The sequence below is a fragment of the Pyxicephalus adspersus genome, chromosome 9, assembly GCF_032062135.1.
Source record: "Pyxicephalus adspersus chromosome 9, UCB_Pads_2.0, whole genome shotgun sequence".
NCBI classification, from domain to species: domain Eukaryota; kingdom Metazoa; phylum Chordata; class Amphibia; order Anura; family Pyxicephalidae; genus Pyxicephalus; species Pyxicephalus adspersus.
The window spans coordinates 26,258,144-26,270,286 of record NC_092866.1 but is presented as its reverse complement, the minus strand read 5'-3'; the positions used below and the strand labels follow the sequence as shown (position 1 = coordinate 26,270,286).

Sequence of the window (12,143 nt, the reverse complement as noted above, 5' to 3'; positions counted from 1 at the left end):
CCAAAAAAATATAAGACAGTGTCTTATTTTCGGGGAAACATGGTATACCTGATTTCAATACTTGTAATTTTATAGACATGATATTTACACTGTATGCTACATTGACCTGTTTTGTGGTTAAAAATTGTTTAAAAAATTAATAAAAATTATTGAAAACAAATTATATCAATAATTAAAACGTTTGAGATCAGTCTTTTCAAAACTGATATGCTAATTTTAGTGGCACTAAAGAGTTAAAATACCTTACAAGTTCTTATATCTCACAGGAACTCTGTTGGTGAGATATCGGCATGCGAGCTCCTGGTTATACAAAGTTCGGGTTTTTTCCCTTTTGAGTTTGAATTTATGGATTTCTTTAGAAGCTATTCGTAATGGCTGTTGACCTGCTTCATTTATCAGGGGTACATGTGCAGTGGTAATATATAGGACAAATACATCATGCTAGATATGTATATTATGCCAAAGAACTAGCACATCTTTAGGGAGTCAGAAAACAGCTTCCAGAGCAGGGTGGAAGGCTTGGTTGTGACAGATAATATTTGCAGTGCCATATTTTCTCTCTGCATTTAAACCTAAAAACAGCAGATGAATATATTGCAGCTTATCAGTCCTTAGATACTACAAATTTATTATTTTTATTTTTATGCCCTTTCCCTTCTTTTTTGCATGGCAGTACTGCAAAAAACATTAAAATGCATCCTGTCATAAGGGTGGCTATATTCACTTATTCAAATGATAGCAGATAACATTAGTTTTGCTTGAAAAAGTTTAGCTTACAGGAAAAAACACTGACACATTTCTGCAATTCTAGCAAAAGCAACAAGGACTGGTAAGCTCCAATATATACCATTTTTGTTTTTGAGTTTAGATATCCTTTATAAATATAGGCTTCCTGGGCAACTGAACACCATTACTCTTTATATGTTATCAAAAAACTCCAATAAATTCCAATTGCTACATTTAGAACCTTAGGTACTTACATACATATTAATGTACATATGCATGTTCATATACACAGATAGTAATTAAATGTAAATGAAAGTCTGTATTCTATAAATATGTCTTTACATAAACATTTAGTATATGCATTCATAAACACACTTACACAGTGGTTCATGTTGCTAAAAAATATTTAAATTTGAATATGAAAATTGTTAGGCTTCATGTCTGTACAGGAAGGGCATGTACAAATTCCCTTTTATAAATAAAAATTTTGACTTTGAATACTACAGAAGCAGTGCCCTGCTGTACAAAATATATTTTGCAGTCCTTTTTTTTTCTCCTAGGCGTTTCTTCTTACTCAAAGTCTTACTCAACCCCTTTTGACCACCCCTTTTTGATAGAAACTCTATCTTTTCCTCTGCGGTATGCAGATATGTGGGTGTCGGGATCGCGTATAACCCACTTTACACACACATCGGAACGATCCCACTGTGTTTATACATCGGCTGTTTTTACAAAGAGATCCTCTTGGATTCTTCTGTCTACACTCATCCAGATCTGTAGGAATAAAAACAAGTTATTAATAGCACTGACATTAATATTCATGCAGAAGTCATTCAGGTTTTCAAAGAATGAGTTAACCTTATTTTCGTGATGTGTTGCAAGCTTTTCTCAGTGTCCCTATTTTTAACAGCAAATTATTATAATATATATGAGTACTTAGCTCACAATTTAAAGTTGATGTAAACCCTAACTTTACTTATCGTGTATCAAAAACTTTTGTTATGCTTTGGGCAATAAAATCCTTGTTTCTGGGGGCGTGGCTAGCCGATGGTGGAGTAGGACGCATACCATCCAAGCTTCGCTGGCCTGAGGGAAATCCACCGCATATTAGCACCATCGGTGCCTAAATCTTAGCTTAAATGGGACTGAAGACCAAGGGAAGTCAGAAGGGGAAGGATTCGGGCAATACTGGTGCCTGGAGTTGCTGGCTGCACGGTACCGAATCCCAAAACGCGGGGCATCAGTCCACAAGCTACATCCCCCCCACGATCAGGCACTCCAGGCAACATAAACAGAGGATTCCTCTTGCCTTTTTGTGTCAGAGCCAGCTGAATCCCCTGTAAGAAGCCCCAACATGCTGGGCACCATGGAGGACACTTCACCCTCTGGTTCTCCGCTATGTACAGGTGAGAAGGAGTGGGATTGGAAAGCCCATTTAAGGGCTGTACTGACCAGGCAAGATTTACACACTGGTTTAAATGGGCTGGAGGCCAGTTGTAAAACTGAATTTCAGGCCCTACAGAAATCACTTCAGCAGGTGACTAATACCACCACAGTACTGCAAGCAAAATGTGCTGAAATAACCATGCAGGTTTCCTCCCATAGCGAAATTTTGGATCGTCACGAAGCGCAGATAAATGCTCTCTTTCTATTGCATGACAATAAAGAAAATTGTAACCAACTTTATAATATCCACATCAGGGGGTTACCAGAATCTGTTCCCAACTCAGAGCTGACACTGGCAGCAAGCTCCATCTTTTCTAAGCTTTTGAATGTACCTTCTGACGTAGATCTAGAGATGACCGTGACCGTGTATACAGAACATTCAGCCCACACAGCAAGGACACTGCAAGAGCAAGAAATGTCATATGCAGAACCCATTTTTTCCGTACCAAGGAGGACATCATGAGGAAGCCTAGAGAAGCTGAATCTATAGAATATGCAGGAGCTAATATCCAACTTTTGCCTAATCTATCCAAATTTACTCTGGATCTCCGCAGGGCCCTAAAGCCGTTACTACTGGTTCTGAAAGAAAGAAACATCCCTTATAGATGGGGTTACCCATTATATCTTATTACCGGAAAGGAGGTAGGAATAATGTATTCCGCCACCCAGCTGACCTACCTTGACTCCTTGAGGATCTATAACTACCTCCAGTGGCACTACCAGATTGGCTTTACCCACCCAACATTGGGGCCCCCAAGTGATACCTTCTTCATCTGTGCTCCAACCACCTCCTTCTCCTTCTTCTTTGGCAACAGCTTCTGGTGTTCCACCTTCCAGCCAGGATCCTCTGTCTGAGGCTTCCGCCTCCCAAGATCATTGACAGCTCTTCTAGCAATGGCAGACATTTGGCACTAACCTTTTGATTGTGATTTTAGTTTTATCTTAAATATCTTCTCCTCTGTGGTCTGGACTGGTAATATGAGAAAGTTACTGTTTTTTTTTTTAATTTTTTGAAATCTTTTATGAGATAATGGATTGATTTTACAGTTTTTGGTGGTTTCTGTGATATAATCATGAGGACTGGGTCTAGCTAAAGTCACCTATAGAGCTGAAGTATTATTGTTTACATGCTCCTTTGGCAATATTGATAATATCTGCGCTGTAATCTCCATTTACGGAAGAAGAGGTTTCGGCGGCCATTAGGTTCACACCCTCAGGCAAAAGCCCTGACCCTGGCGGCTTCACTCCCAAGTTTTACATGCTACAAGCCCTAAACTTGGTTACCTTTTTAACAAAAGTTTATAATTCTGTGTCAGGGGCCACGCCCTTCCCATCCCAAAGCCTGGAGGCCCATATTATGGTTCTTCTGAAACCGGGCAAAGACCATACTGTATGTTCAAATTATAAGCCCGTTTTGTTAATCAATGTGGATGGTAAATTGTTCTCTAAATTGTTATCCAATACACTATTTTACTATATGCCTTTCCTTGTTCATAAAGATCAGGCTGGCTTTATTCCTGGAAGAGAAGCAAGAGATAACACCCTCAAAACCATTTTATTGACTCAATACGCGAAAGCCTCCAGGATCCCTATGTGTTTGTTATCTATAGATGCTGAGAAGGCTTTAGGGGTCGACAGGGTTAGTTGGCCCTTCATAAAGCTTTACAGCAGGTAGGGTTGGGACCTAATATGACTTTGAAAATAGCGGCCCTTTATTCCTCCCCATTGGCTAAAGTAAGACTTTACTGGCTCCTTGTCTGACCCTTTTAGGATATACAATGGCACCAGACAGGGTTGCCCATTGTCTCCATTGCTGTATGCTCTGATTATGGAGCATTTGGCGGTGGCACTACAGATGTCAAAGGCATAGGGTTGGGCGACTCATCATAAATTATCTTTATATGCAGACGATCTTTTGCTTTACATTACATCCCCACACATCTCCATTCCTTCTATTCTGAAGGAATTCCAACAGTTCAGGACTTATAGCAATTATAGCAAGGGTAAATTTTTCTAAATAAGAGGTTCCTAATATATCCCTAAAGCCCGATTAAGCTACATCCATTTATAAAAATACTTCTTTCAGGTTTTGTAATGAAGCTAAATATCTAGGGATCCTTATTCCCTCAGACCCCTCCAAGTTTTTTTGCTTATAATTATGCTCCCTTATCCATTAAAATACACTCAGATTTACAGAAATACTCGTCATTACCCCTCTCATGGTTTGCAAGAATTAACAGTCTCAAAATAGATGTTCTACCTGGATTACTCCATATGATCCAGACAGTCCCCATTTACTTACCTGCTTCTTTTCTCAGTAAACTGTACAGGCTATTCCGGACTTTCTTGTGGAAGGCAAGACGTCCTCACATAGCTTAATATACTCTAGCATTAGCTAAATCTAGAGGGGGGGAATGGGTGTACCGGATTTAACAACATATTATAAGGCTTCAGTACTGACCAGATTGATTGATCCACAATAGGGATAGGAAGTTTGGGTCCTTATTAAGGAAAACCTTAAGGAAAACCTTTCACCGGTGGGTCTTAGATCTCTCCCATGGATAGACCTCTCTCTTTTACATCAGTCTAATCCTCTGCCATGTCTTACTACCGACCTTTTACGACTTTGGGATAACCTTCTTAAGTAAGGCAACCTATCTTCTTGACCCAGTTCCAGTCTACCTACAGGCTTTTGGTTTTGTATGTGGGCCTATTACAAACCCACGGACCCTGGTACAGAGCACCCTGACATTCCATCTGCCTGTCATCCAGCATGCCTACCACAACAGGTAGGCAGGTGTGACCTGCAGAATGGAAGAGAGAATGGGGGTTGTCTAAGACTACCTTAAACAACAACTAAATCAAAATAGTCAGAAACTACAATGTTGGTAACCAGCAAATGTTGAGGCAGTAAATACAGTGTAGGGTCATTATGTACTCTTATCAGTAGGAGGAAATCATTTCTGGTGCCTGTGGTCATCAGGAGAAAATTTGCCCAGCAACTCATCCTTTCTCTGGCATCCTTATAAGGTCACATGGTGGTTAGAGAATGATCATCAGTCAGTACTGATCAAGCACTGGCCAGTGTGTCAGCTCCTATGTATTTTAAAACAAAGTTCAACACCTAATCTGGAGTCTCAACCAGAACTTGCATTCAACATGTTTATTAAGTCCTTGGCCAACTGTAACTCACTTCTGCAGATAAATCTCTTTTGTTATATCTAATTATATATTATTACTTTGTTTTATCTACCTGTCTTTATACAATTAAATATTATACTCTTTAATTTTACCTACAAGTCTTTGTGTTATCTCTTTTTGTACACTTCGAATTAAACCCATCGATATTTACAAAAATTGTCACAAAGTATACCCATGACATAATACTTGGCTGTTTACAATTATCATTTCTCAACACTGTCAGCAGTCAATCAGCAGACAAAAGATGTAGCTAAAATACAAGTGAGAACAGTATGTGTTATGATGACATCACGCAAAAAGTAGGTAGTTTTACTAATACCACAATCTCCCTACCATTCCTTATTCCTGCTCTCCAGGAGGGCAAGTCCTAGCTCCCATGCTGGATGTGGCCAGTTGCATCTCCCTCACCCTGCTTCACCAACCAACCAAGCTGTTATCCTTAAAACACTAAATGGTTTCTAATGCACTTTTGCTTCATTTGTGTTTAGTTTTATACAACTAGTTTTTTTCATAAATATGTGTGCTGATTATATAAAAAATAAGGTACATAATGATAAAAAACAAAATTTGCCTCACCATTGCATCGGGTCCGGGTAATGTCTAACTGGAAACCTCCATGGCACTCACAAGAAAACCCATGTGGGCCTTTCACACAGCGACCATTCACACAAGGGCACTCATTTGACTCCTCTTCTGAGCTATCTCCATCTGGAAAAATAAAAAATAGGTACATGAAAGTAGCAAAAATTATAGTTTCAGACCAAAGCTGTTTTTCAAGTTCTTACTTGGTAAGAGGTATTCTTATTACTAACCACCACACTAATGTACTGCAAGTTGTGAATATAGTCAATACAGTAGGGGTTCCTTAAAGATCTGAAAGTTATTTTAAGTTTTTTTTTTTTTTTTTTTTTTAATAGAATGATTGAGGGAAGCCTTAAAGCTGTTCTTTTAGGAACTTGAACAATTTTCTCAGCAGCAGTGTAATTTGCACCCCCTAATTAATGTACAGCACTGTGTAATATGTTGGTGCATATATTGATTATTTTACTGATTATTAGTATCCTTATTATTTTTATTATTATTAATCTTAACTGCATATTTTTATTTTTTTTTACAATTAGTTCAGCTTACATACAGTAGAAGCAATCTAATACTATTATTTCAGTTTGGAAAAGGATATTTTTAGTTATTGGATGTTATAGACCTAATTTGTCAGGCAAATAGAAATGTGTGGCTGTTCCAGTTCTTGCTAATCTTAACTGTCCTGCTACTGGCCAATTTCTATCAAGCTCTCATTATGAATCAACTGACCAGCCAGCATCACCCTATTTTTATGCAGGGATAATAGGCCAAAATCTGCTACAGATAAAGTATGCAGGCTGGTGTTTTTCAACAAGCATTAGGATACTACAGATGATAAAGCAGTGTTAAAGTGCCCAGCAGCAGGATAGTAATATTTAGGATTAGAAGACCTGATGGTGCATGTCCAACTTGAGAATTGTCACTCCAGAATATGACTTGTAATATTGGCATAAGGTAAAAATGAAGGAAAAAACCCGTAAAAAGGAAGGGACTCCAGTCACCACATCTAAAAACTGGTAACCTGCAGTGTCTTTGTGTTCTCTTTCTTGGGTTGAGATACACTTAAAGTTCCACTCCCCATCTTCCTGTATACCTCCATGACAACCTCTCCTGGGCTTTTCTGGTATCCAACAAGAGAGAGTGGGTAAATATGTATCTTGTCCTATAATACATCCACCTACATGGAACTGGAAGTCGTGGAACTAAGGGGCATATATGAAAAGGCATTTTTATTTTGTTTCTATAATTGTGGCGGTGGTAGATGATGACTGGCATAGCCAAACATAAGCTGAGGGGCAGAGTTTAAAGCATCAGAGCATTGCACAGGCATGAAGAACAGGAAAGTGCACTGAATTAACATCCTGGAAGAAGAAGCAAGAATGCCCATCACAATGGACATCATTGAACAGATGAAAAAAAAGTCTAGTATCAGTTGGTAGCAGAGGTACACTGAAACAGCTTTAGCCCTACCCCATCTGCTTTTGCAAACAGAATGATTAACAGCATGGTAATTACTTTGTCAACCAGATGATAGAAGACCCTTGCTCTCCTGCCACTGTAGTTGGATATTTCCTCTCTACCATCCTCCTTGTTCATGAAACACATAAAGCCTCCTATACCTTAGATGTACTTCTGTAATCAGAGGTAGGCAACTTTATGTATAGGGTAGAGCAGGACCTTAGACTTTTTTACCTCCAGCAGTGATGAAGGATTCAGCTGTAGAGCCTTGAGCACGACACAGAGGCTAAAAGTAGTAGTTAGATAGTAGTAGTAGTCAGAAGAGCAGGATGTAATCTATATACCAGTACATGTTCGCGTACGATAGAGCACAAATGCGCCCTTGTTAAATGCCTTATGCTCAATCTCCTCATAAGGCAAAACATGCCTCATAAGGCATGTAGACCTTTTTTATGTGGTAAAGAACTGTAAAGGGCCTCCACATCTATTGCAGCAGGAATCATATCCTTTAGAAGCGTGACAACATCAGTCAATCATAATAACTGAATTATATCTTTGGTACACAAAGGAAATGATATCACATGCGGTTTTAATATTGAGTCCACTAATCTACTCATTTTCTCAGTTAAGGATCCAATAGATGAAATTAATGGTCTTATGAGTTTAATATCCTTATGAGTTTTTGGTAGTGCTGAAAAAATAGCAAAAATAGTTTTTTCTACTTTTCAAAACTCTCAGACCACAGATGACACCCTCATAATTATTATTTTCATGAATTTATTTGTGATACTGAAGTTTGTGCTCCTGTATAATCTCAAAGGACACTTCCTCATACCAATCTTTATTTACCAAGATTCTTAAATACATTTGTTTACCACATCTCATTAATAATTACAACCATAACCAATTGCCTTTATGAGGCGGTTCACAGGTAGTCCCCGAGTTACATACGGGATAGGGACTGTAGGTTTGTTCTTAAGTTGAATTTGTATGTAATTCAGAACAGGTACATTTTTTTAATGAATGCTTTTAAGACAGATGTTTATTAACTTCTGGAGAAAGCTGTGCTTTGATATGCAAAAAGAAACAACAGCAGAGCTTGTCTTGGTCATTAAGAGTTACAAGATATTGCAGAACTCGATTACCTGTAACTGTCATATGAACATTTTTCAGTAACAACTGTAGCACTAGATGTTGTCGGTAAGTTAAATTCCTCGAAGGTATGTATTCTAATTTTAATTTCTCTATCTCTCATGTCACTAGTGATACAAATGTGTTAAAATTGGCATTTAGCTGTAATGAAATAAACATCCTAGATTTCTGTTTTGGAAACTGTGTATCTTTCAAATGTCTTTCTGTTTCATTGATTCTTGGACTATCCCCCCTATGGTGTTCTCACTTTCCTCTAGAACGGGGGTGTCCAACCCGTGGCGCAGGATGGCTGAGAATGCGGCCCGGAGCAAATTTCTATGATCGCATTGGCATAATAATGCTAAATACAATCCTTGGTTTTTTTTCATAGTGCATTTGTTTACCGGTACATGCAGTGTGGGGCTTCCAATAGCGTAAACACAGGAATTATTACCACAGTACTACAACCTATAAACCTACAAAAGAGAGCATTTCATGGCATTGAGAAAGCAAGGTAAGCATTCCTCCATCTCTTCACTACCTCATGCATCATGTGCTACATTTAGCAAATGGCATAATAATGCTAAATTAAATCTCTATTTTGCTCATAGTGTATTTGTGTGAGTTGGGTGTGGGGCTTCCAATAGCTGAAACAAAGAAATTAATCTACAGTACTACAACTTATCAACCTGCAAAAGACACCCTTTCATGTTATAGAGAAAGGCAGGTCAGCATTCCTAAGCAGTCCTTCTGAGGTGCCTTACAGGTTGCCAACCCCATTTTACAATCAGCATAATACATTCAGTCCCTATTTTTTGCTAGCATGGCTTCCACAACATCTCAAAGAAATCAGAAAACAAAAAAAAAGAAAATTTAGGGAGGGAGGAAAAGAGTTCAAACAAAGTGGACATTTTTGTTGAGGCAAACAGTAAGGCACTTAATTTGTGGAGAATTTATGCAAGTTTTCAAAGACTATATTTTAAAGACATTATATGCAAAAACATGCTGCCAAATTCTGTGTGCCAAGGAATGTTTTGTAAGGACAAAATTATGAAACTAAAGAAAAGTCTGTCTTGCCAACAAAAAAATTATTTTAAAAAGCTACTATTGTAAAAGCTAGTTATGTGGTACCATATTTATTAGCAAAAAAATCAAAACCATTTACTGATAGTGAGTTTATTAAGCAATGTAAGGAAAGTGTGGCAGATATAATTTGACCTGAAAAATGGAGATATTTCAAAAATCAGTTTGTTTCACCAGACTATAGCTAGACGAACAGAAAAAAATGCAAAATCTGTTGAAAGATGTTTGAAAAGTAAAGCTGCTAATTTTAAATATTTTGCTTTTGCCATAGATGAGAGCACTAATGCTGCAGATATGGCTCAACTTGCCATTTTTTATTAGAGGTATTGATGACGAATATATTGTCAGTGAAGAGATGTCCTCTTTAGTGCCATTAAAAGACACAACTAAATCCAGAGATTTATATAAAGCAGTAAAAAGTATGGTAAAGCAATTTTCTCTGTTTATTGTTAACATATCTGGTATAGTTACTGATGGTGCCCCGGCGATGGTAGAAAAAAAAAGAACTGTGAAATTGAAAGAGGAGTACTTACTGCTGGAAATTTACTTTTGATGAAGTATCCTTACATAGTACTTCAAGAAAATTTATGCACAAAAGTTTTAAAAGTGGATGATGTCATGCAAATTGTCATCAAGGCTGTGAATTTCATAAAGGCCATAGGAATGAATCATTGCTAATTCCAGGAATCCCCTAAAAATATGGATGCTAACTATGGTGACATAGTTTATTTTTCTGAACTAAGATGGTTAAGGCGAGGCCAAATGTTAAAAAGGTTTTATGATTTGTGACATGAAATCAAGTCGTTTATGGTATCAAAAGCAAAATTTGTGCCAGAGCTTCCTTTCTTACCTCTAATTTTCCTTTCTGACCTCTAATTAGGGGGGGGGGGGGAGTCAAGGTTCCACAAGTGATATAAATTCAGGGTAAACTCACCTTGAGCTTGCTCCTTTTTGGCTGGTGAAATAAGAGGCATAGGTGGAGTTTGAAAACAAAACGAGTTTAATCTTTAAAGTAAATACAAACTCTAAGTAATATTTTATAACGCCGTGAAGTTATTAATTATTGTAACTGGGACAATGAGTGGCAGCAAGATGGAAGGTTTTGATCAGTGCACAGTCTGTCATATGTATGCACAAATGGAGCAACAGCTCCTAGGTGAATAACGCTGTGACAGATGTGGGCAAGTTGCTCTTCTGGAAACTCACATTAGAGATCTGGAAAAGCGCATTGCAACATGCATTGCATATTGAAATCACTGGATCACTTTAGGAGTGGTCTCCTACTTACTGAGCAGGTAGTTAATGGCTTAGATGTGGAGGGTGGAGAGGTTAAACAGAGGTTGAACATGTAGGGAGCTGGGTTACTGTAGTTAGAAAGAGGGGTAGGGGCCCCCAGAAAAGGAAGGCTACCCCTGTGTTTGAGCACCCTAACAAATTTGCAAAGCTATGTGAAGATGTGCAGGTGGCAGATCCAGTGGTGGCAACCATAGGTGTTCCTGCTACCCCTGACAGCCGGAAGAGCAGCACATCTAGTAGGGGTGGGGATGGCAATGCAGGAAGGTGCAGACAATTGGTTGTCATAAGGGATTCCATGATCAGGAAGACTGATAGAAAAGTTTGTCACCCGGATCTTTTCAAATTAATGGTATGCTGTCTCCCTGGTGCCAGGTTTCGGCATGTGGTGGACCGAGTGGACAAATTACTGGGAGGAGCTGGGCATGAGCCAGCTGCCTTGGTTCATATTGGAACCAATTACATGATATATAGAAGGGTCTCTATATGGAGGGTCTCTAAAAATTTAAAGTTTAAAGAATTAGGTTTCATGTTGAAAGAAAGGATCTCCAAGGTTATATTCTCTGGAATATTGCCTGTGCCATGTGCAACACAGGAAAGGCAGCGGGAGCTTACACAGCTAAATGCATGGCTTAGGTCTTGGTGTAAAAGGGAAAGGTTTGGGTTCTTAGAGCACTGGGCTGACTTTTCATTGGAGTAAAAACTTTAAGCCAGAGATAGTTTGCACCTAATTGGACGGGGGTCTGCTGTGCTAGGGGAAAGATTTAGGGGAATGGTGGGGGGTTATTTAAACTAGGACAGAGGGGGGTGAGACAGTTAAGTAAGAAGGTAGAAAGGTCAGATGCGGTCTGTCACTAGTGGAGGATTTTCCCATGTTACACACAAACACTGGATTGTGCAGTACTAATTGTACTAAAAAACAAATGGATCTGGGCAAAGAGTGCTGGTAAATGCACCAATGTTTTAAAGAGCTTTTTCACTAATGCTAGAAGTCTGGCAAACAAAATAGGGTAGTTGAAAGGGGGAGTTAGTAATAGAAAAGGATCTGGTAGATCATAGACCTATTTAAAGCATGCCATGTCAAGCTGCAATCTTTCTTTCAACCTAGCAAAGTATTTTCTTGTATTGAAAGAGGAATAGACTGCAGAGATGGAGACATAATCCTGCCCCTGTACAAAGCATTGGTCAGACCACATCTGGAATATGCAGTCCAGTTTTGGGCA

The 12,143-nt window shown here is 38.6% G+C and overlaps 1 protein-coding gene across 1 annotated transcript in view; it reads right to left on the bottom strand.

Moving 5' to 3' along the window:
- Nucleotides 1-6: 6 nt before the first annotated feature.
- The window catches only part of LTBP3 (latent transforming growth factor beta binding protein 3), a gene marked incomplete in the record, with an annotated part of 88,198 nt that continues 76,061 nt past the window's right edge, over nt 7-12,143 (bottom strand). Inside the window, 2 exon segments of the mRNA XM_072422963.1 lie at nt 7-1,500; nt 5,950-6,081. Coding sequence (XP_072279064.1) covers nt 1,349-1,500; nt 5,950-6,081 — 284 coding nt within the window.